Source organism: Numenius arquata, chromosome 5, assembly GCF_964106895.1.
Source record: "Numenius arquata chromosome 5, bNumArq3.hap1.1, whole genome shotgun sequence".
NCBI lineage: Eukaryota > Metazoa > Chordata > Aves > Charadriiformes > Scolopacidae > Numenius > Numenius arquata.
Genome location: NC_133580.1, coordinates 33,742,022 through 33,761,967, shown reverse-complemented (window position 1 = coordinate 33,761,967; position 19,946 = coordinate 33,742,022). Strand labels below are relative to the sequence as shown.

The following is a 19,946-nucleotide window of genomic DNA, read 5'->3' as shown; positions in this document are numbered from 1 at the left end:
AGCAAAATTCCAATGTAATATAACTATTGTTCAATCACCATATGAGAGTATAAAAGAGAATAAATCAATTTAAAAAATTATAACTGATCTTTGATCTTGGCTTTTACTGATGTTAATCAAAACTAATGGCACTGAAGCCACCATCTTCGAAGTCTAATAATGCATTTCAGGGCTGAAAAAATGGGATTCTGTTTAAAAGACAAAAGAAGAAAGCTGGGACTTTTGAAATAGCTTTGCATAAATGCCACTTGTATATTTTTCTTCTTTAAATTGTCTAATATGAAAACCAGTAATTTATTTACAAAAGAAATTATGATAGACCTTACCTAATAGGTTTTGAATTCTTCTTTGGACATACATTCATGCTGCAGTGGCGTTGTGGCAGTCCTGCTCTCCATTACCAAACTGGTAGGTTCCACTGGGCCTCCCAGGGGTAGGAAAGGAAGCAAATGATTTTAAAATCTAGTTTTGATTATTTCTGTCAGCCAAGATTGCAAAAATATTTGGAATTATGTGAAATGTGTATGATTTCGTAGGGATTCAGACAGCGCACACTTGCTGCAATACACTGCTTGAAATTTGTTTATGGATGGTGGTGAAACTGAGAGACCTCGAATGTGCGCTTGTCCAGATTTTGCCAATTGCTTGGGCCAGATTAAAACCTCCTCTTATTGGAGGCTATGAAGTTATTTTCTTTCAAAATCTTGTAAAATCCTACCGAACCAAAATTCGTTAGCTGTGGATTGAACTGGCAATACGGAAGCATAATTATACTAGGATGGGCTGAGACAACCATCAACACCAGTGGGTTGTGTTGCAGCATCTACTTGAGTTTTATTTTGTGAACTTTTAGAAATATGTGATCTGCAGACATGCTCCAATCCTATGAGAATATGTTAGTCTCCATTTGTCCAAGATATTTTGTAGTTGTAAAAGCTTGTTAAATGTAGAATCGGTCCATCTGCTTCATGGGGCCTGCTGTCCTTGTGAAGGATATCTCTGCAATGCTGCCAAATACATTGATCTTCTGCAACAGCGGCACAAGAGGTTTGACTTTGGCATCAGTTCCCAGTACAGCCACTGGCAAAGCTGGTATGAACACTAGAAAGGGCAGATTTAAAGCTGTGCTTCCATATCTTTGGAAGAGAATTTTTATCACTATGTAATGATGATATTTGTTAAAATTAATGTAGGCAAGTGGGTTCTAACTGTGTAAGTATTGGTTGAGGTTCCTAACACCAAATTTATATTTTGAAATTATTAGGCGTGGGATTTTCAAGGAAGGTGATAGGAGGTTGCTCTCAGTATTTTTGCTAGTTTTGGAGCATTGAAATGCTTTTGGCTCTTGTGAACCCTAACCTTGAGTCTCAATGGTGTTAAGACTCCTCGTTTTAATTAAAAATGTGTTACCTACCACTTTGGAATTTGGTTTGGGTTGGAATGGCCAGGAGTGTTTTCTGCCAAAGCTTTTTCAAACATAACAAAGAAAAATTCCACAAAACGGCAACTTCCCACAGGAAAATAAAAATTTCAAGGTTGTTAGTCGAACGTTTCCTTCACATGGACAGATTTACTTTCTTGAGAGGCCACGGTGCCTTTTGGGAATGTAGGGAAAGGCTTCTTCACAGTGGCAGGAATGGCTCCCTAGTGCTTCATCCTGGGGGAAGTGGGGAGCATCCACGTTGAGGAGCTTTGCTGACATCCACGTCGCAATGGCTGCGTATTCCTGTTTTCACTGGGCTTGCTGCGAAGGAGGCACAGAAGGAGGGAGGTGGATGCAGCAGGTTTCTGCAGAGCGGGTCCTAACTGCTCACCTCTGCTTTTCACAGGTTCAAAGAACCATCGCAAAACAGATTCAGATGGTAAAGCAGATCGGAAAAGGTCGCTATGGAGAAGTCTGGATGGGAAAGTGGCGTGGCGAAAAGGTAGCCGTGAAAGTGTTTTTTACCACAGAGGAGGCCAGCTGGTTCAGAGAAACAGAAATCTACCAGACTGTCCTGATGAGGCATGAAAATATTCTCGGTGAGTGAAATTAAAGAGAATTATTTGATAGTGTACAGGTTTCTTAAGCTTAATAATTTTTCATTTGCTGTTGCCTGATGCCCTTTCCTATGTGCTTTGTTACCTGCTGTGCTCTGCAATTGGCCACCCAGCACTTTTGAAAAGAAAGATATTTCAAGGATTATTGAAACATAGATAAAAGTTAAAAAATAATGGGTTTTGGAGGCTGCTACTCCAAACACCACGTGTCTGTTTCTGTCACCTGTATTTCTGTATCTGGGCTTTCTGAAAATATGTTGAAGGCTAGAGTTGAGGTATCGTCACATGGAAGTAAGATGAAAGAAATTAAATACGTTATTAAAATAAAACTATTGTATTGGCTGACAGTCCCGAGTTCTGAGCAGTCAAAAAAAGCCTTGAGAAGTATTAATTTAAAAATCTTCTTTTTTTTTGCAGGATTCATCGCCGCAGACATTAAAGGTACAGGATCTTGGACCCAGCTGTATCTCATCACTGACTATCATGAGAACGGCTCACTTTATGATTATCTAAAATCTACTACCTTGGACACAAAAGCCATGCTAAAACTGGCTTACTCCTCTGTTAGTGGCTTGTGCCACCTGCACACGGAGATCTTCAGTACTCAGGGCAAACCTGCTATTGCCCACCGTGACCTAAAAAGTAAGAATATCCTGGTGAAAAAGAATGGCACCTGCTGTATAGCAGATTTGGGCTTGGCTGTTAAATTTATCAGGTGAGTAGAAGTGAGGAGCGCGAGGGAAAGTTGGTAAATTAGATGCAAACACTGATTTAGTTGTTGATTGAGCGATGTGTAAGCACCTGCAGTGTATGTGCATACCTTTCAGGCTATGCTGGTGAGGTGGGGCTACCTACGTAGCTGAGGATGTCGCATAAACATGTGATGCATGTGCACAAACACTCACTTTTTAATTATTGAGCACAGCAGTTGCATTTGCATAAAGGTTCACTTCTCATCACTTCATCCTCAATAGCAACCCGAGTATTGCTACCACGTGCTAAAAGGACATAGCACTGACAGGTCGAAGTCATGTCAGTAAACTCGTCACTGAAGCTTTCAGCTTGTCTGATCCCAAGATAATTCACTCACAACTTATATAGAATAATACTAATCATTTGCACAAGTTACTGGTTAGGATTTATTGAAAAGTACCCCATTTGGCTGCCTTTTGTTTCATTTCCTACAAATCAAATTGCCGAAGTACAGATTTGATTTTTGAAATGGCTTTTAAATTTGATTTTTAAAAAGTGGTTGTGTGTTTAAACAACGTAGAAAGAGCAGACAAGTAGGACTTATGCACTCCTGGGATTCGTAAAGGAGTTACCGCTGTCTGACAGCTCTCTTCAAAAGGAGCTCGAGCTCTCAGCACTGGTCCTGCTGGTGGTGACGAGTGGTATGAAGTCTCTGATTTTTCTGCACACAGAAGTGTGGCCACAGACCGAAGGTTTCAGTTTCAGAGGTCAGCTTTGAAACCATGGGTTCCCTGAAGTATCAAAAAAAAATTTAAGAATTCTGTACAAATCTTGAACTGAAATTATTCAGAGTGTAAGGAAAGGCAGTTTTTATGTGCTCTTCTCGCCATTCACTTACCAGGTTTCTTGGTGAGGCTTTTGCTTTATGAACCTGACCTTTCTTTAGCAGGTGAGAAAGGAGTATTTTTACTTTGAGGAACAGGGGCCTAAAAAACGACAACTTGGAAATACACTATTTACTGTAAAAGTTTCAGGGAAGAAATTCACCCTCTGCAGGTATACCTTCCCTGACAAGTACAGAACAGCACACTGCTTAGGTATGAACCGAGAAGAACTAGGAACTACCAAGTGGTGCTGTAAAAGAAGGTGTCACAGTCCAAATGGGATTTACATTCCATACTTGGCTTGTTTCCACACTGAATCTTTCTTTAGACAGCGTTTCTCAGGCAATGACCAGGAGCAGAAAAAAGTAGTTGAAAGGGGGGCGCTCTGCTGAAGCTTATCAATTTAGTGAAGTTCTCTGCATTTCTCATTTTATTCGAAGTATTGCAAGACAGTGCAGGTCACCAGATTTATGTTACATTCTTGGAGGTATACGGAAATGCCACCAGCATACGTATGATTTAATGACTGTTTGTACCTCAGGCTCAGCTCTTTTTGTCATTTTCCTAACTGTAGGTAAAGAAAATTGCTGTTCGTGAAGAAAATTACAGAAGTTGTATAAATATTCTATGAGATTTTGTTGCGTTCGTCACATTTAAAATGTTTACCTTTTGAAGATGGGGAAAGGGAAACAGAACTTTCTAAGCAAACCACAATATATGCCATATATTAAACTTTTAAAAAACATTAAAACTGATACAGCTGAATTTGAGTTTATAAGAAAAAAAATCCAGTCACATGATTGATGGGAATTTGCTTCCTGTTAGATATATGTTGTCTCTTTTGGTCCATGTGTGAGGCGTGACACATTTGATTAGATTTTTTTACACATTTACATCTGTGCGTTTACACGTCTTGATGTGTGAAGGTTGGGAGAGATCAAACTATAATGCATGCACAAAAAATAGACTTGTCTTCCTTGCAGATGTGATTTGCTACAGCTAAGTGATACTGCCCCAGCTATTTAGTGTCCTCCATTAATTGCTAAGACTAAAGCATTAGGTGGTGGAGTATGTTAAGAAAACAGCATTTAATGAAGATTTGATTGTTATCATCAGCATTAGAGCTCAGGCTAATGCTAATGAAATCTCACAAATGTTACAGCATCCCTGTCGAGTCTTATCTCCGTTATGGTTCTGCATTTGAATGCTTAACATAGCCTCAGGCGGGCCAGCCTTTTAAGGAGGGTTGCCTTCCCACTAAGAGGCTTTCCTTGTAAGAATTGTTCCATTAAGATTATGCATTACTTTTGACCTTGCTTGAGAGTGGATGTGGTGTGAATTTACTACTTCTCCCATCTAAATTGCTTTCTTTTCAAGCCACTTTATTGCATCTTTGATGCCTTTTTTTCCCCTTTCTTTTTCTTTCAGTGATACAAACGAGGTAGACATACCTCCAAATACCCGTGTAGGAACAAAACGCTATATGCCTCCTGAGGTGCTGGATGAAAGCTTGAATAGAAATCACTTTCAGTCGTACATCATGGCTGATATGTACAGTTTTGGACTCATCCTTTGGGAGATAGCAAGGAGATGTGTTTCAGGAGGTAAAGAGCTGGGAGATTGCTTTTAATTGTGTCAGTGAACCCAATTTATAACCCAAATCTTCCATTACATCCTTTTCCCTGGATAATTGTTTTTACTGTACTAAACAAATGTGAATAAACCATACAGCTAACTCCCTTAATATCCATTCTCTTGTTGGAACTTATTTTAAAGCATCAGTCAGTGCTATTTCAACAGCAGAGATTTAGACTGTATTTTCATGGATTGTTTGAAGGCAAAGGATGCCTGCACTGAAGAACGAATATGGAACTCATCTGGGGGCCTTTTCCAGTGGCAACACGTTTTTGTCTGGGGGTATTCAGCTAATTTAGGAGAAAAAAAATATAGTGATTTCTTTGTTTTGCTAGAGTTAAATAGAAGGAGAAGGACAAATAATTTGAGGGTATGCTGTGCCACTATTTAAAATAAGTAATCTATTTACAAGACAAGTAGAAAAAACCTAGAGGGAACTGGCTCTTATTACATCATTTTCATACCGGTGATGTGCCTCATTTCCTTCTGGTATCAGGCATTCAAGGGTGAGGACAGCAAAGATAAAGCAATGTGGCCAGCTGCAGGCTCAGGGTGCAGGTCCATCCTTGGATGCATACATGTGTGCTACCTGAATGTAGAGCTCAGTGTAGTACAAAAATGTGTTATTACCTCTATTTTGCCACTGAGCAAAGTTAAATGCAGAGAAATGACTTGGCAGCAGTTACGTGCCAGATTGGTGGCAGTAAGAGTAGAGCATGTCCCTCTTGGGTCTGTGCTACCTTCACCGGACTTTATGGGGCTTTAAAGCCTGCAGTATTGTGCTGAATGCTCACTCCATGCTTGCCCTAGAGGAGCTGAATTTCACTGATGAGCAACGTGATCCCTGTGTTTACAAACTGGTTAAAGTGTATTGCAATGATGTGATGTAAAAGCTGTAATATTGTTGTCATCGGTGCTATGCACAAAGAATGGTAGCTGACCATGTTCCGACAAGGCACAGAAATGCCCTTTAGTATGTACCAGGTCCACTGATAAGAAGGAGACTTAATTCAAGGTTGATTCTTTGCCAGATTGCTCTGATACGGGCCCCTGTGCTATGCCCTATGCGTAGCCCTTTCTGTGATAACTTACTGGAGACTGCTGGATTGGTCGTCAGTGGTAGAAACTGTCTCACTTGGCAAGTAACTACGCTTTTGGATTAAGATACCTGGCCAGTCTTTACTTGGCAATGGTTACATTGGAACTTGACTGTGGAATAAACTTCTAGGGCAGGGAAGTCATTTTAAGGAGAAGTACATCTAATTGTTAAACAGGATGGTCAATCTATTATAAAATGAGAGGAGAAGAAGGTGGTGGAAGGTGTCTTCTGCGAGTAATGGGCAACTTATTGCTTCTTTCAGGAATAGTTGAGGAATACCAACTTCCATACCACGACCTTGTGCCCAGTGACCCCTCGTACGAGGACATGCGGGAGATTGTGTGCATCAAGAGGCTACGCCCTTCGTTTCCCAACAGATGGAGCAGTGATGAGGTATCATCCCTCTTAAAATGCAGCCTGTGTTTTTAATCAGAGCGAGCGAGTTTTTAATCAGAGCGAGGCTGACCCAATTCTGCATCATTTTGAGTGAGGAGGGGCTTTACCACCGACGCTGGCACCAGTCACGTTGTAACAGGGCTTGGGAAAGGAGGGTAACCTTCTTGAATATCCCCACCAAAGGTGTTCAGAACCCCAGGGCCCACAGCCTATGATATTTGCAAGCAGGTTTCTCGTGTGCCGTCTACCAGATCCCACAGCGATAGGCTGTGCTCAGACCTTCTTAGCCTCTCTGTTTTCCTCTTGCACTCATTTTGCTTTCTGTTCCTGGCATTAATAGCATTAAATCAGTGGCTAACCAAAATTCTTGAAAGAGAAATTATTTTGTAGTGTATAGTGCAGTGGCAGCGTACTTGGTGTACTGGCAGCTATTTCAGCATGTAGTGTGGACTGTAATTCCAACCTTTTTCCTTTTTTTTTAAGGAAGGAATTATCTCATCTCTTGGAAATGAAATGTGTGCAGGCTTGGAAACACGATTTTGCTGTGCTTTTATGCTAACACGAGCACAAGATTTTAAGTTTCTCTCTTAGGGTACTGATGTGCAATAGCATTGACCAGAGTCACTGGGCTGCACCGAGGAGCACCAACTGTTCACCCCTTTACATCTTAGAAAAACAGTGCTCGTGCACCTCTTCACCTTTTAGCAGAGAGGGCTACAGATGTGGCCTTTCAGAGGAGATGTAGGATCCACAAAATGCTTTCCAGAATAAAGCAAGGAGGTGGGAGAATCTGAACTCTCCCTGCTGAGAATCTGTAACGAAGGAAAGTTGTGCTCGTGGGATCAGAGACAAACAGTTGAGGTACCACAGGCAAACCTGCCGGCTGCTCTTGAGATGCTGTGGAGGAGGGGTCATTAATCATGTTAATTAGTACAGTTTAACGCTGTAAAGTTTTCTACAGTCGCAGAAGACAGCTGCCATTTGGGAATAGCAGTGTGTAGATGAATATTCTGTAGGTAGATGAAAGATTTAGGTGGTGTGAGATGTGGGCAATTTGGGAATGCGAGGGAAAAATGAAACAACCTCCCTGGGAGGCTCGAGGACTTGTGCAACAGCCAGTGCGGGAAGATCTATCACCTGCCCCATCCTCTCCCTTGCCAAAATGCCTTTGTAAAAAATCTGCATTAATCTGAAATATATTAGCCTGGTCTGGGGACTGCTGGTGGTGGTTATGGTGGTTACCCTTTCAGGGTCTGCACTGCTTCTGGGCCAGGAGCCTCAGGAAAATGGAGAGCAGGTTGGATGAGATGGAAAACTTTTCTTATTGTAGCAAGCAAACCTTTGGGCAGCATAAATCCATAGGCTGAGGGGGTCATCACCTGGCTGCGATGGCGTCGTGCGGGACAGGTGGCTTACATGGTGCTTTATGTTTGGAAGAAGGTGGTAGATGCAGAGCAGGGATGTATGCTCCCTTTCCAGGATGGGGCAGGCAACGTGGAGACGCCGTCAGGAAGAGAGTTAGTTGTTGCTGGGAGCCAGAGGAGGGTCTGGCTATGTTTTGGAAGCAAGCAGGGGATGGAGCAGGAGAGGGCAGAGCAGAGCCGGGTGCTCGCAGGGGGCAAGCTGGGCAGGAGCCGTGGGTGCACGCTGGCCCTCGGCTGTAGCTCCAGGGGCCGGTCGCTGGCTGAGGAAAATGGCTTCCACTGAATTTGTGGAAAGGGCTTGCTGTGCAGAGCCACACTTGTGCAGGTCAGGCTGCACGGGGTTGGGGAAGGGGAAATAAGTGCTTTTGTAGAGTGTACAGCCACGTCTAGACTATAACTTGTCATGAATTATAAGAGTAATTGCCATGTTTGGTAAACTCTCTTTAATATACAGAAAACAAAAGCTCTTGAAAAGCGACACCAGCCAGCGTGTTGTCTTTCTTTTTGGCTGCCCTTAGAAAGGACCTTTTCCCTTCAGCTTCCCGGCATTGCCACCAACTGCAGTCTCCTCTTCCGCTGACCCAGGTGGGACTTTCTCTCCTCTTTCTCTCTGCAGTGCCTACGGCAGATGGGGAAGCTGATGATGGAGTGCTGGGCTCACAACCCCGCCTCTCGGCTCACAGCCCTGCGGGTCAAGAAAACACTTGCCAAAATGTCAGAGTCGCAGGACATTAAACTCTGATGCGGCCGGAGGCAACTCTGGTGAAGGCCCATGGAAACGGACTTTCTCGTGCAGGCAGAAGTCCTGAAGAGGTATTGAAAGTCTTCGCTAATAAATACCTTGAATGCGGTCATGCTTAAGAGCAGCTGTAAGTTTGTTTGACACCTTTTGAGGAGACTATCCTTTGCAAAAGTCAGTTGAATTTTGACATACAAGATTGGAAGAGGCTTGTCTGCCCTTGTTTACACGGGGAAATACAGTTTTAGTAACTGGTTTAAGATTATGCATGTTGCTTTCCATGAAAGCCACTTATTATTTTATTATTATTATTGTTATTATTATTATTTTGATTGTTTAAAAAGATACTGCTTTAAATTTTATGAAAATAAAACTTTTGGTTAGAAGTAAAAAAGATGTATATTGTTACATTAAAAAAAAATCGGAGGAAACTATTCTGAAAATTAAAGCAAGGCGATTTTTTCATTTATAAAGAGACTATTGCACTCCAGCATTTAAAAAAAATGGAGAGTGGGTCTGTGCAGCTCAGAGGAGCTATAATGGAAGCCGTCTGACAAGCTGCCTACGTGCAGAAATGTGCAAGCAGTTCTTACAGTATAGAGATGGAGCCCGATTACATCCCTGCCACCCTCAGCACAGGTGGCCGGGTTCCTGTGGGTGGCCTGTCCCAGGGGAGGTTGTGCTTTGTTTAAGATAATCAGGAGCCATATGAATATGGTTCGGTGTGACTTGTTTGAAGGAGCAATTCATGTTTCCAGGAAATCTGATGGGTATGGTACCAGGTTGACAAACAAGTCCCCCTTTGCTCGGCTTTTTTTTTTTTTTTTCTTTCTTTCCCCACACTGCAAAATAAAGCTTTTTGTGTGTGAGTGGAAATGAAGTACACATTTGGATCCGCTGGTGAATTTGGAACTGCTGTGACCTACATACACAACCACTGTGAAAAAAAAAATCATTAACTTACTCTTTCATCTGTGTAAAAGTGAGCTATCCACCTACAACCACAGTTGGGAAAAAAAAAAATAAACCGTGTTCCCTTTCTTAAAGGGAATGTGAAAAACCTCAAGGATTCCCATTTTTGGGGTGGCAGCCATTTTTCTTTAAGGAGACCTGGTGCCTCATGGCTGCAGTAGGAAGCCGACAGGGAAGGAGTGTGGGACTTGGGTGGGCGATGAGAGCTGGGCACCGCGTGGTAGTGCCAGGCTCTGCTGCCACGGTGGGGCTGTGTAGCATCATGATTTCCAGCAAGAGAAACTTTCAGGGGAGAAGAGCAATGGGAAACTTACCAGCTTTTCCCATTCCTCCTTCCTGGGGCTGCAGCAGTTGCTGCGATGTTAAAACTACAGAAGGGCAATGAGAGGTGAAATATTCCCCGTGAAGTGTTTTCTTTGGAAAGGTCTCTGTTCTTCATCGGGTTATCAAAGCTGAGCTGTGTGGGAGTTACCGTTTTACCCTTCTTTACCCTTCTTTTATTTTATTTTCTAATTATTTTTTTTTGCCTGCCTGTGTCCTGTTTCACTTAGCGTTCAGTTTAATTTTGAAATAAGTCCTTACAAATGCGCTTTGATTATGCTAAGCCTATTTCATAACTGAAATAATTGCCATGCTGGATTTAGCCTCAGCACTTCTGTAATGCTTCTTTTTTTCCTTTTTGGACAAAACTGATTTATTTGTGGTAGGTAGATATATAATTGGGGTTTAGCTTCACAGCTCCCTGAAGGTGTTTCTAGTTGGAAAAATTACCATTTTATACTTTCAAGCTAACAGAGAAAAATGTGCAGGTTCAAGCGAACCAGCAAGACCTCCATGATTATAGGTGTTAAAAAGTTTAATCAGAGGATTTTCGTTAATTAGAGTGTTTTTTCCGCAGTGCAATTTCCCTGCCTGTAACCAAAAGTAACTGAGCAATACAAAAAGAAAATCTCCGGGAGTTAATAGTACACCGAACCCTGGCCCCAAGAGGGACGATGCTGATTTCCCCTGTCCTTAATAAGCAGCGCGCTTGCGTGGCTGGGAGCGGAGTTGGCTCCTCTCCTTGGCTGCCTTGGCTTGAAGATTTGTGGCCCAAAATGAGCAGAACAGCCCAGCCTCTCTTCACCTTTTATCTTACTGAATGGAGCCGTGGGGGTTTCTACTCTCCTTTCACCTTCGTGCCCTTTCGTAAGAACCAGTGCAGCCCCGAGGAACAGGGATTTCTTGGTTCCGACGAAGCAGGTGGGACCGGTGGCTTTGGCAGCTCTCGGGGACGGGCACGGGCACGGTCAAGCCCACCTCCGAGCCTGCTCCCTGCGGGTCCCGGGTAAGCGATCACACAGCAGGGCTGCCTCTTCCCTGCCGCGTTTAGGTGTGTTTTGTGTCTGCTTTCCTAAAATCGGTTTGGGGTTTTTAAAATATCATCATGACTCTCCCCAGAAATGTTTCGGGGGGTGCTTTGCCAGCTGGTGGTCGCGAGGCACATGGTGCCCCCAGCACCTGCCATCAGAGTGTTGTGAGAGAAAGGGCCAGTCGCTGGTTTTCTGAACAAGTCTTACTTTTCTTCGATCCAAAAGAAAGGGATCTAAGATACTGGTTGATAGGTTACATAAAGTGTATATGTTAAATGTTCAAGTTTATGTGTTTATATATATATAAATATATATATATATTCAGTTAGGAGTCTGGAATAACTCCAGTATGTGGATTAAGAGTAAACTATTACGGATGATAAAGCACTAAATAAAACATAATATTTATTTATGAAAATGCATAAATGACAAATCACTGCAATGGTGCTATATAGGAAAATAAATATATATATATATATATATGAGGAGACACACCTCTAGAAAGCAAAGGGTCTGCAGTTGTGTAACTAGTGCCTGCCCATTTTCTTTCAGGACTTGAAAAGCCAAATTTTGCCCTCAGTTCTCCTACCCACTGCAATCGATGCTATTGTAAAGGGATATTCCTAAGGCCAGAGAACAGCCTTAGGCAGTCTTGGAAGTTGTTTGTTCTAGCACTGTGACGTTTGAGTTAACTCCTGCATGGTTGACTTTATACAGCACTCAACATGTAATTATTATGGTTTCAGCATGTACAGTGACATTTATTTTGCCAAGTGTGGCCTTTTAATGTCACTTCCAGATTTCGGTAGTTGCACAGTGCGTGTTGATTAGGGTCTGGAAGTCGGTGGCGGAGATAATTGTGGCTTCAGTGCCCACAGGTCTGGAAATCCAGTTTTCAAATGTAAATCACTGAAGGAAGTTTAGTTTAGTGACTCATTGGCATAGATAAGATGGCATCGGTAAGTAGGAGAAGAAGGAAAAAAAAAACATCCAAAAAGGAAGAGAGATGCCATCTAGCAACTGCTATCCTTTCTTTAGCACAATGTTATTTCTATTAAAGAAAAGGTTGACAGTGTAAAGACTACGAAACAAATTTGTGTTCTTTTTTGAGAACCAGTGCCTTATTAAACTTGTAAATACTGTAATTAGAAAACCTGGGGAACAAACTGTTACGTTGTATTTGTTCAAATTGTATATGGTTGTTTTAACATTCCCCCAAATAAAATTGTTTCCATCTCTCCATGAAAGAGATTGCTTTTAGTTCTATTTACTTTTCATGTGCTTGAAAAGCACTACCTTGGGCTTCATTTCACTGGCTAGATTATTTTGACCATGCCTCATTTTTTTTATTTAATAAGATTTGTCCTCTGAGTAAACAAGTAAACAGTAAGATGTTGCATATGTTTCTGCTGGCATAAAAAAGCATCACCCCTTTCACAACTCAGTGAAGAGAGAAATAGTAATTAAAATAGCGTTATCACTAATAGAGCAGTCACCCGCATTTTGTCGCTGATTATGTAAATCTATACATAACATTTTTGTGAGGCCCCCCCTTTCCTTTTCTTTCCCCCACATATTTATGAATTGCAACTACTATTTTTAACAGCACAGTCCAGTCTGCACTGACTGAAGCTAGATTTTCCAGCCCCGTGCTTCAGAAAAAAAAAAGTTGCAACCTACGTACACGGCATCAGCTGAAAGGTGGCATTGCTTAGCGCTGCGAGACGTCAGAGTGGATGCGTCTCTACATACATAGAAATATTTATATGTATTTGTATTTACGGCCTGAGCTCTCTTCTCGTTCTGCAGTGCTGTGTTTCAGCACGCAGCATTCAGCTTGGCGTTTCCTAATGTGTAATTAGCTTGCCAGTTATTTTCAGAGCAGTGTGTAAACAGCATTTTTCCCCTTAAGCCGCGTCTTGCCAATGACTAACACAGTCCCTGCAGCCCTCCTGCTTTCCTCCAGGCCATCTGTGATCAGTGATGGAGCGTTCTGGTTACCCTCCAGCAGCATTTCCACAGTTCCTTGGCCAGGCCGTGTCTAGGCAAGAAAGCCCTGTGCTTGCTGCGTGTTGTCCCTGGCTTGCCACTGTATCCCATAGTTTTGGGGCTGTTTCTCCTCCCCTTGGCTGCACGGTGCTGAAGGTGATCTGATGCTCCAGCGCAGCCCATCTGGGTTGTACCTTCTCCAGCATGCTGCTGAGACAGGTGTTTCTGCAGCTGGCCTCTGTTCCTCCCTTCATGTTTGCTTTTCCCCCTATCTTTCTAGGTATGGCTTTTTGGGGCAGTCCTAGGCTCTGTTCTCATTTTCTTTCCTCTCCACCTTGCTAGGTGCATGGCTACTATTTAGCCCTGGGCTTAGCTACCTGTATCTTCTGCAGCTGCAGGCGACGTTGGGACTGTTTTGCTTCCGTTCAAGGTTGGCAGAGTCATGTCCTCATGTCCCCTGCCAAAACTGGAGCTCCGCTTCCTTGTGAAACACACCGAACCATGCCTTTCACCACCTGGAGAGCTCCAGTCCCACCTTCAAATGCAGGAACACCGGAGCAGACGCTTCCAGGAGTCTCAGGAAGGATAGCTAGAGGTGAGGTACCTGAAGGAAAAGTCCCTGAAGATAAGGAGGGAACTGCTTGGCCAATGCCAAGAGTGCAGGCTGCGGCCGACCCAACCCACGGGGGTGTCAGAAACCGAAGGAAACTTGAGTCTGGCAATACATGTAGTCAGGGTGGGAATGGTGGGATGGACAGAAAAGGGCTTGTCTCCTGTGAAAGCTAAGTGTGCAAAGGGAAAGGCAGACAGACACCAGGAAATCTAAAAGGAGTCATCTTAATTTTGCAGAAACCAGCCCCGTCTGCAGCTCGGCTCTCTTTAGCTGCGGGACCGCGTGGTGGCCAAAGTTACCATTGAATAAGTTATGCCTTCTGTCCCTTGGGATGCAGATTCTCCCTTCAAATCATAGTTCTGAGTCCCCTTAATGTATAATCTACCTCTTTCTATTACAGAGAAGATAATCATAAAATAATGATTAAAACAAAAAAAAAAAGAATAGTTCTTCCGCCGTATTGCCAAAGGTCCAGCAGCTTTTGGATGGAGCAAACCTGTCACTGGCCACTGCTCTTTGCCCTGTTCAATGCACTTGTGCCCAGCGTTTCACCCAGACTCGGGACATCAGGTTTAGCCTCAGTAACCTGCCAGTCCTGCCAGTCCCCAGCTCCATCCCCAGTAGCCGCAAGGGCCAGCCATGCCAGCTGGTACTGTGGGGCTGCCGGTGCCCACCCTCCTGTGAAGAATTACTGCCTGTTAAGTGCAAATAAATTACAGGGGCCAGCAGGCAGAGATTGCCCGCATCCCAGTTTCAGCAGCGAAGCCAGGAAAATGGAGGAGCTTTATGTCAGGGATGCACTTCATCGAGGAGCTGCCGTGTCCCATGCTGAGGGAGAACAGCCTGAGCAGTTGTCTTCTGCGCGCCATGTAACTCGCATGAAAAAAATGGGAGGAAAAAAAATAAATAAAGCTACCTTGCACTTTGGGAAAAGCTTGCTGTAATTCAAGCATACAGGAGATGGGTTTGGGTCTTTTTTTTTTTTTTAAGATCTGCCCTTTTCCAGCTGGGCTGCAGGGTCTCGCAAACCTGGCAAATGCACTTGTCACGTTCTTGGATTTTGGGCTGTGTGCTGTTTGGCTTCATATGCTATTGAAGTGCTTCAGCTTTGACTTACTTAACCTTGACTTGCCCCTTGCAGGGAGAGCAGGAGCGAGCACGTCATGTGGCCACCCTGCGGGTCTGGCATACGAGATGGCAAGGGCTGAGTGTTCCTCTGCATGGCACAGCGGGGAGGGATGGGATGGTGCCCCCAGCAGTACACAGGCCCCCATATCACCTTCATCACGGGCAAAACGAGCTCCTCAGCCCAGGGCTGACCCACTGACACAGGGCTGGCTGTAAGAGAGGACTCTTTTGCCATTGCCACCCCACATGAGGTGTGGGAGGAACAGCTGAATGGCTGAGCTGGGGAATTGGCTCTTGCGCCCCAGAAATTTATTCCTGAGCACAACAGGGCTAACAAGGCTGGTGAGAAACAACTGCCATCTCTGACAGTGGGGAGCGGGTGCAAGAAAGAAGGGTGAACGTCCGTGTACCCACCTGGCTAAACCAGACATAAGCAGGTATTGCTGGACAAAATCACCTAGCCCAAGTAGAGTTTAGTTTGCCACCCAGGCACTTGCAACAAGCCCAGTGGGCAGCTCCCCACTCTAACAAAATGGCTGGATGTAGGGAGGGGAGCTGAGCCGGGCAGCTGAAGATGCATTTTTCTTACCTGTTGCTTTTCTCCACCTTTGACTGTGGCCACAAAACACAAACCCCAGGAAAAACTGCCTGGGGCGAATCCTCCTGTAGCCGCGGGGGTAAAACCCCACAGGAAGGTGCGAGGATTTATGAAGTGCAGTGAAACAGCCTGCACGGGCACGTGGATGTCATGAATGGTATCTCACGAGGGAGACTACATCACAAGGAGTTCTTATGCACGGAAACGTGTCTTTTAAGCAGATGGGTTTTGGTTTGTTTTTTTTTTTTAAAAAAAAAAGAAACTAAATGAAGGGCTCCCCTTTCCTTCCAGGCTTCCAGGAACTAAACAATTGAACACAAGGTAGTGGTGTATTTTATTTTTTCCAGTTGCTTATAAATATAATTTATTACCTGTTTAAAAATTCTTTCTTACACTTTGTACATGTCAGGCTGACAGAATAAATGCAGGCATTTACAAACAGAGGGAAGGAGAAAAAGGGAGGGGGGTAAGAGGCACACTCAGAACTAGTAAACCACACCTCCACTGTACAGCAATACAAATAATGCAATGGCTAGCACTTCTCTGGTAGTGAGTCAGTCTTTAGAAAAGGAATTGCATAGAAGATACAGCAATAGGGAAATCAAAACCAAAATAGTTCTCCAGATCTGAATAGCAAAGAAAACAAATCCCACGAAACCTGGTAGAGCTGAGACTGGGAAGAGGAGGGAGAAACACAATACACCACCTCAGCCCAGGTCACACAGACGTTTCAGTTCCTATGGGCCCTCCTACATTTTTTTTGGAAAGGTACTAAAGGTAACATCCTTTTTTTTTTTTTTTTTTTTTGTCTTCAACATATTACCAGACAGAACGTGTGTTAGCAAAAAAGTTAGCACCGCAGTTGTGCCAAAACGGTAGTGCCGTAACTTCTCTCTCAGCTGTGTTCCGCACCCTGCTTCAAAGTAGGTTATTGGCTCATGGCTCAGGGGGTATTTTTGTAAGGTGCTCTGCAAGATCTATGGGAGAAGAGTCTTGTGCTTCTCCTTCTTCCTGATTTTGTTTACTTTCCAGACTGATTTTGCTTTTTTATTTGTATTGTTTAAGCTCTCAAATGTACTGGCAAACCATAGCAAGAGCCAGCTGGCAGCAGCCAAAGCAGCTCTCAGGGCCACGCGAGCTTTTGTCATCTAGGGACTATTGTCCCACCAGCTGCAAGCCAGCAGCTGGAGACCAGAGTACCACTCAGAGAACCACCTCACTGCTGCGGGAGGGCCCTGCATGATTACATTCCGCTTCTTCACCGCCATCCAGCAGTTACTCACGTGCCATGGCATGGGATGCTTCTGGAGAAAAGGGCAGGCCCGGGGTACAACACACACAGCAATTAATTTCTTTGTAAGCAGTCGAGGAGACTGAAACACTGTTAAATACATTTACCCACCATCACAGAAAATCTGAAATACCTATTCAGTGATAGAGGTCTGTGGAAACTGGATTATCATTGCTTTGTTGTACAGGCAGAGCTTATCAAAGGACTTTCAGAGAAAGTGATTTTCAGATTTTAGGAAGCAGGTTCCAGGCTTAAAGGACAAGTAAGTAAATAAACTAAATGCTCCTATTTTAAGCGAGGAGCTTGACCTACCAAACTTGAGGGCTCATTTCTGTCGCTTTGGTTCAAGTCCAACTCTAGTGCCTTGCCAATTTTTACTCTGTTGGCTCTTGATGTACTGCCTATTTGACCTTGCAGTGATGATACAGCACTGAATTTTGACCTTCACCTTCCCAAACAAACATTGGTCGCAAGAGGATGCCCACAACTAAGATCATAGCTAAAGGCCTCCAGCGGTAGGGTCCTTTATTTTCTCCTCTCCGTCTGTATATGTGTATACACGCACACACACGCTCTTTGCATTTCTGTTAAATTCCCATTTTAAAGGATGTCCGAGATACACATGCTTCAGCATTTAAAAGGCTGCAGTGCAGTGCAGTTTATGAACTCAGGGCTTCACACACAAGCTAGGAATGGATTGTGGTGGTGACCCCAAAGTCCATACCTCATTGGAGTCCTTGCGGCAGAAGGGCCAAAGGTTTGGTTTTCATTCATAAACCACTTGCATCTTTGAACTGCCTGATATTAAGCAAGCCAGCCTGCAAACAATTAGTTACTTCATGGCCAGATGAAAGCTGGAGTAATACCTGAAAAGACTTATGAACACTCAGTAAGATAATTTACAAAGTGCCCTGGACACAAGATTAAAAAAACCAACGTCAACAGTATCATCTTGTTTAAAATTAACCTCAGAGCTGTGGTAACTACTTGGCTAGAGCATACAATGATCTAAGGGCTCCTCCCCCCTCCCTTCCCCATATCTCCCACCCCTCAAAACAAGAAGAAAAGGAGAACCAAAAAGAAACTATTGTAGGTAGCAATACAAGACATTAGGACACTGTCCACAATGACGGGCTTACAGCATGTAAATACATTTATTCTATATGTAAGCAACAGAAATAGCAAGAAACCCAAGGAATAGACATGTTTTGCTCTGTAGGCATCCCAGATCCAACATGTCTCATGAGTGTCTGCATTTCTGCCAGCAATACAGAAAAAAAAGAGTCTGGGTCTCTCATGGAAACAAATCTCGACTGAAGAGACCCTCACTGCCCCAAAACTTCTGAGATTCAGTAAAACAGCACCTAGGTCTTGCACTGTTTAACGAGATACAGTGGATCAGCTGTGATCAGAAAATTCAGGAAAAAACCCAACCAAACCCCAAACTTACCCTATACACTGACAGCCACCTTTACAAGAACACAACACAAAAGAACTGAAGAAAAATCAGGTGAAAAGGACTGCCTCCAATAGTGTTTCTTACTTGGAAATTAAAGGTTTTCCTTGAAGTCAGTAGATATTTTATATATATTTATATAATATATATATTATTTATAGCGCTAGCAATCAATATGTAATCAAAAGATGGTGTGAAGAGCAGTAAAACTGCTACAGCACATAGCCGAAGGTGGACAACTAAAAGGATAAGCATTTAAAAAAGTAGTAATAACTGGAGGATAAGAAGCCTGCAGCCGTATTATTTATTTTTTTTTAAAAGCAAATGTGCTTACCTGACATAAAATGTTACAATAACTTTTAAGAGTTGGTCCTGTCTGCCAAACTTATTTGCCATTTTCAAGAGCTGCCCCATGGGAAAGCGATGTTCCTCTCCGCAGCAGCAGCGTGTTGGAGCTGGGGCTCAGCCCCACGAGATGGCACTGTGTCCACGCAAGCCAGGCAGAGGTACCGCTACTGTTTTTCCTCCCACCAAAAATAACATCCCGAGCGGATCTGGCCGCCCTTCGCTTCCCACCCTCCCTCTTTGGGGCAGCAGGATGGGGATGCTGCGGGGTGCGTACCCCCGGCCCATCCCAGAGCCCTCTCCCCAGCCGCACGCCCTGCCAGCGTGGTACCCCCGGAAAAAAAAGAAAAAAAACTGAGCAAAATTAATGCAGAGGGAGTGTCAGGTGAAGTGAGAGCTGCCGTTAGCAGCGGTAGCAAAGCACGAGTGTGGAGCTGCTGGGACAAGGTGTGGCCCTGTGGAGCTAAAGTCCTCATCCCCGGCAGCCCCTGCTTCTCCCTGTCCCGCCAGGCAGCTGGCACAGTGCTGCACTGGGACCCTGCAAAGGCTGATGGAGCAGGGGCTGGAGAAATCATCCAGCCCGTGATTGGAGCAGACAAGGGAAGGTCTCTGAGCAGTCAGGAGGGAAGAAGAGCAGCTCCACCCCCAGTGAAGGTGATGCTGCTGCCCTAGCTGGCAGTGGCGTTCTTGGCCACCACCTACCTCTGTGACCGGTCCTCTTAATCTGAGCGTGCCTCTCAATAAATCCCCTTTACAGGGATGCTGTAAAAGGAAAATGCCTCTGAATATTTTAAGAAAGTTGATCATCTATTCTTCTTGAAGGAAGCATCAGGGGGTAGGTCAGAGAGCTGGCAAAAGGAGCATTGACTCACAGCAATACAGATAACTACGAGACACTTTCTGGCAAGGTCTCTGTAAGAAGAGAGCACATGCTGCCCACCTGGCAAAAGCCTTGAGCTGGGAGTACCGGTGGGCCTGGGCACCAGCTAACAAAGACTGAGCTGAAGAAAGGACAGGGCTGAAGGACAGTTCAGCTCAGGTACCCATCTTAGGAGAGGAATCACGCAGGATGGATGTGTGGGGGTGAAGAAGCACTAACTAAATACAACTGGTTACACCTGAAGATGTCACAGGAGGGCAAAGAGCCGAGACCTAGCTTTTAAGAGCCATTTTAGAGTTCCAAGATGAGTAAAAAAAAAAAAAAGTAGGGAAAGGACAGAGCTGCAAGCCCCAGGCAAAGCCTCCTGAAGTCGAGAAGGAGATTCCCATTAGCGTTTCAATGGGCTACATGA

General features: G+C 44.0%; 1 protein-coding gene across 1 annotated transcript in view; it reads left to right on the top strand.

The window, feature by feature from the left end:
* Positions 1-8,913, top strand: part of BMPR1B (bone morphogenetic protein receptor type 1B) — a 40,344-nt gene extending 31,431 nt beyond the window's left edge. Inside the window, exons 7-11 of the mRNA XM_074148254.1 lie at positions 1,830-2,022; positions 2,458-2,755; positions 5,046-5,221; positions 6,614-6,744; positions 8,788-8,913. Coding sequence (XP_074004355.1) covers positions 1,830-2,022; positions 2,458-2,755; positions 5,046-5,221; positions 6,614-6,744; positions 8,788-8,913 — 924 coding nt within the window. The remainder of the gene's footprint in view (positions 1-1,829; positions 2,023-2,457; positions 2,756-5,045; positions 5,222-6,613; positions 6,745-8,787) is intronic.
* Positions 8,914-19,946: the final 11,033 nt, after the last annotated feature.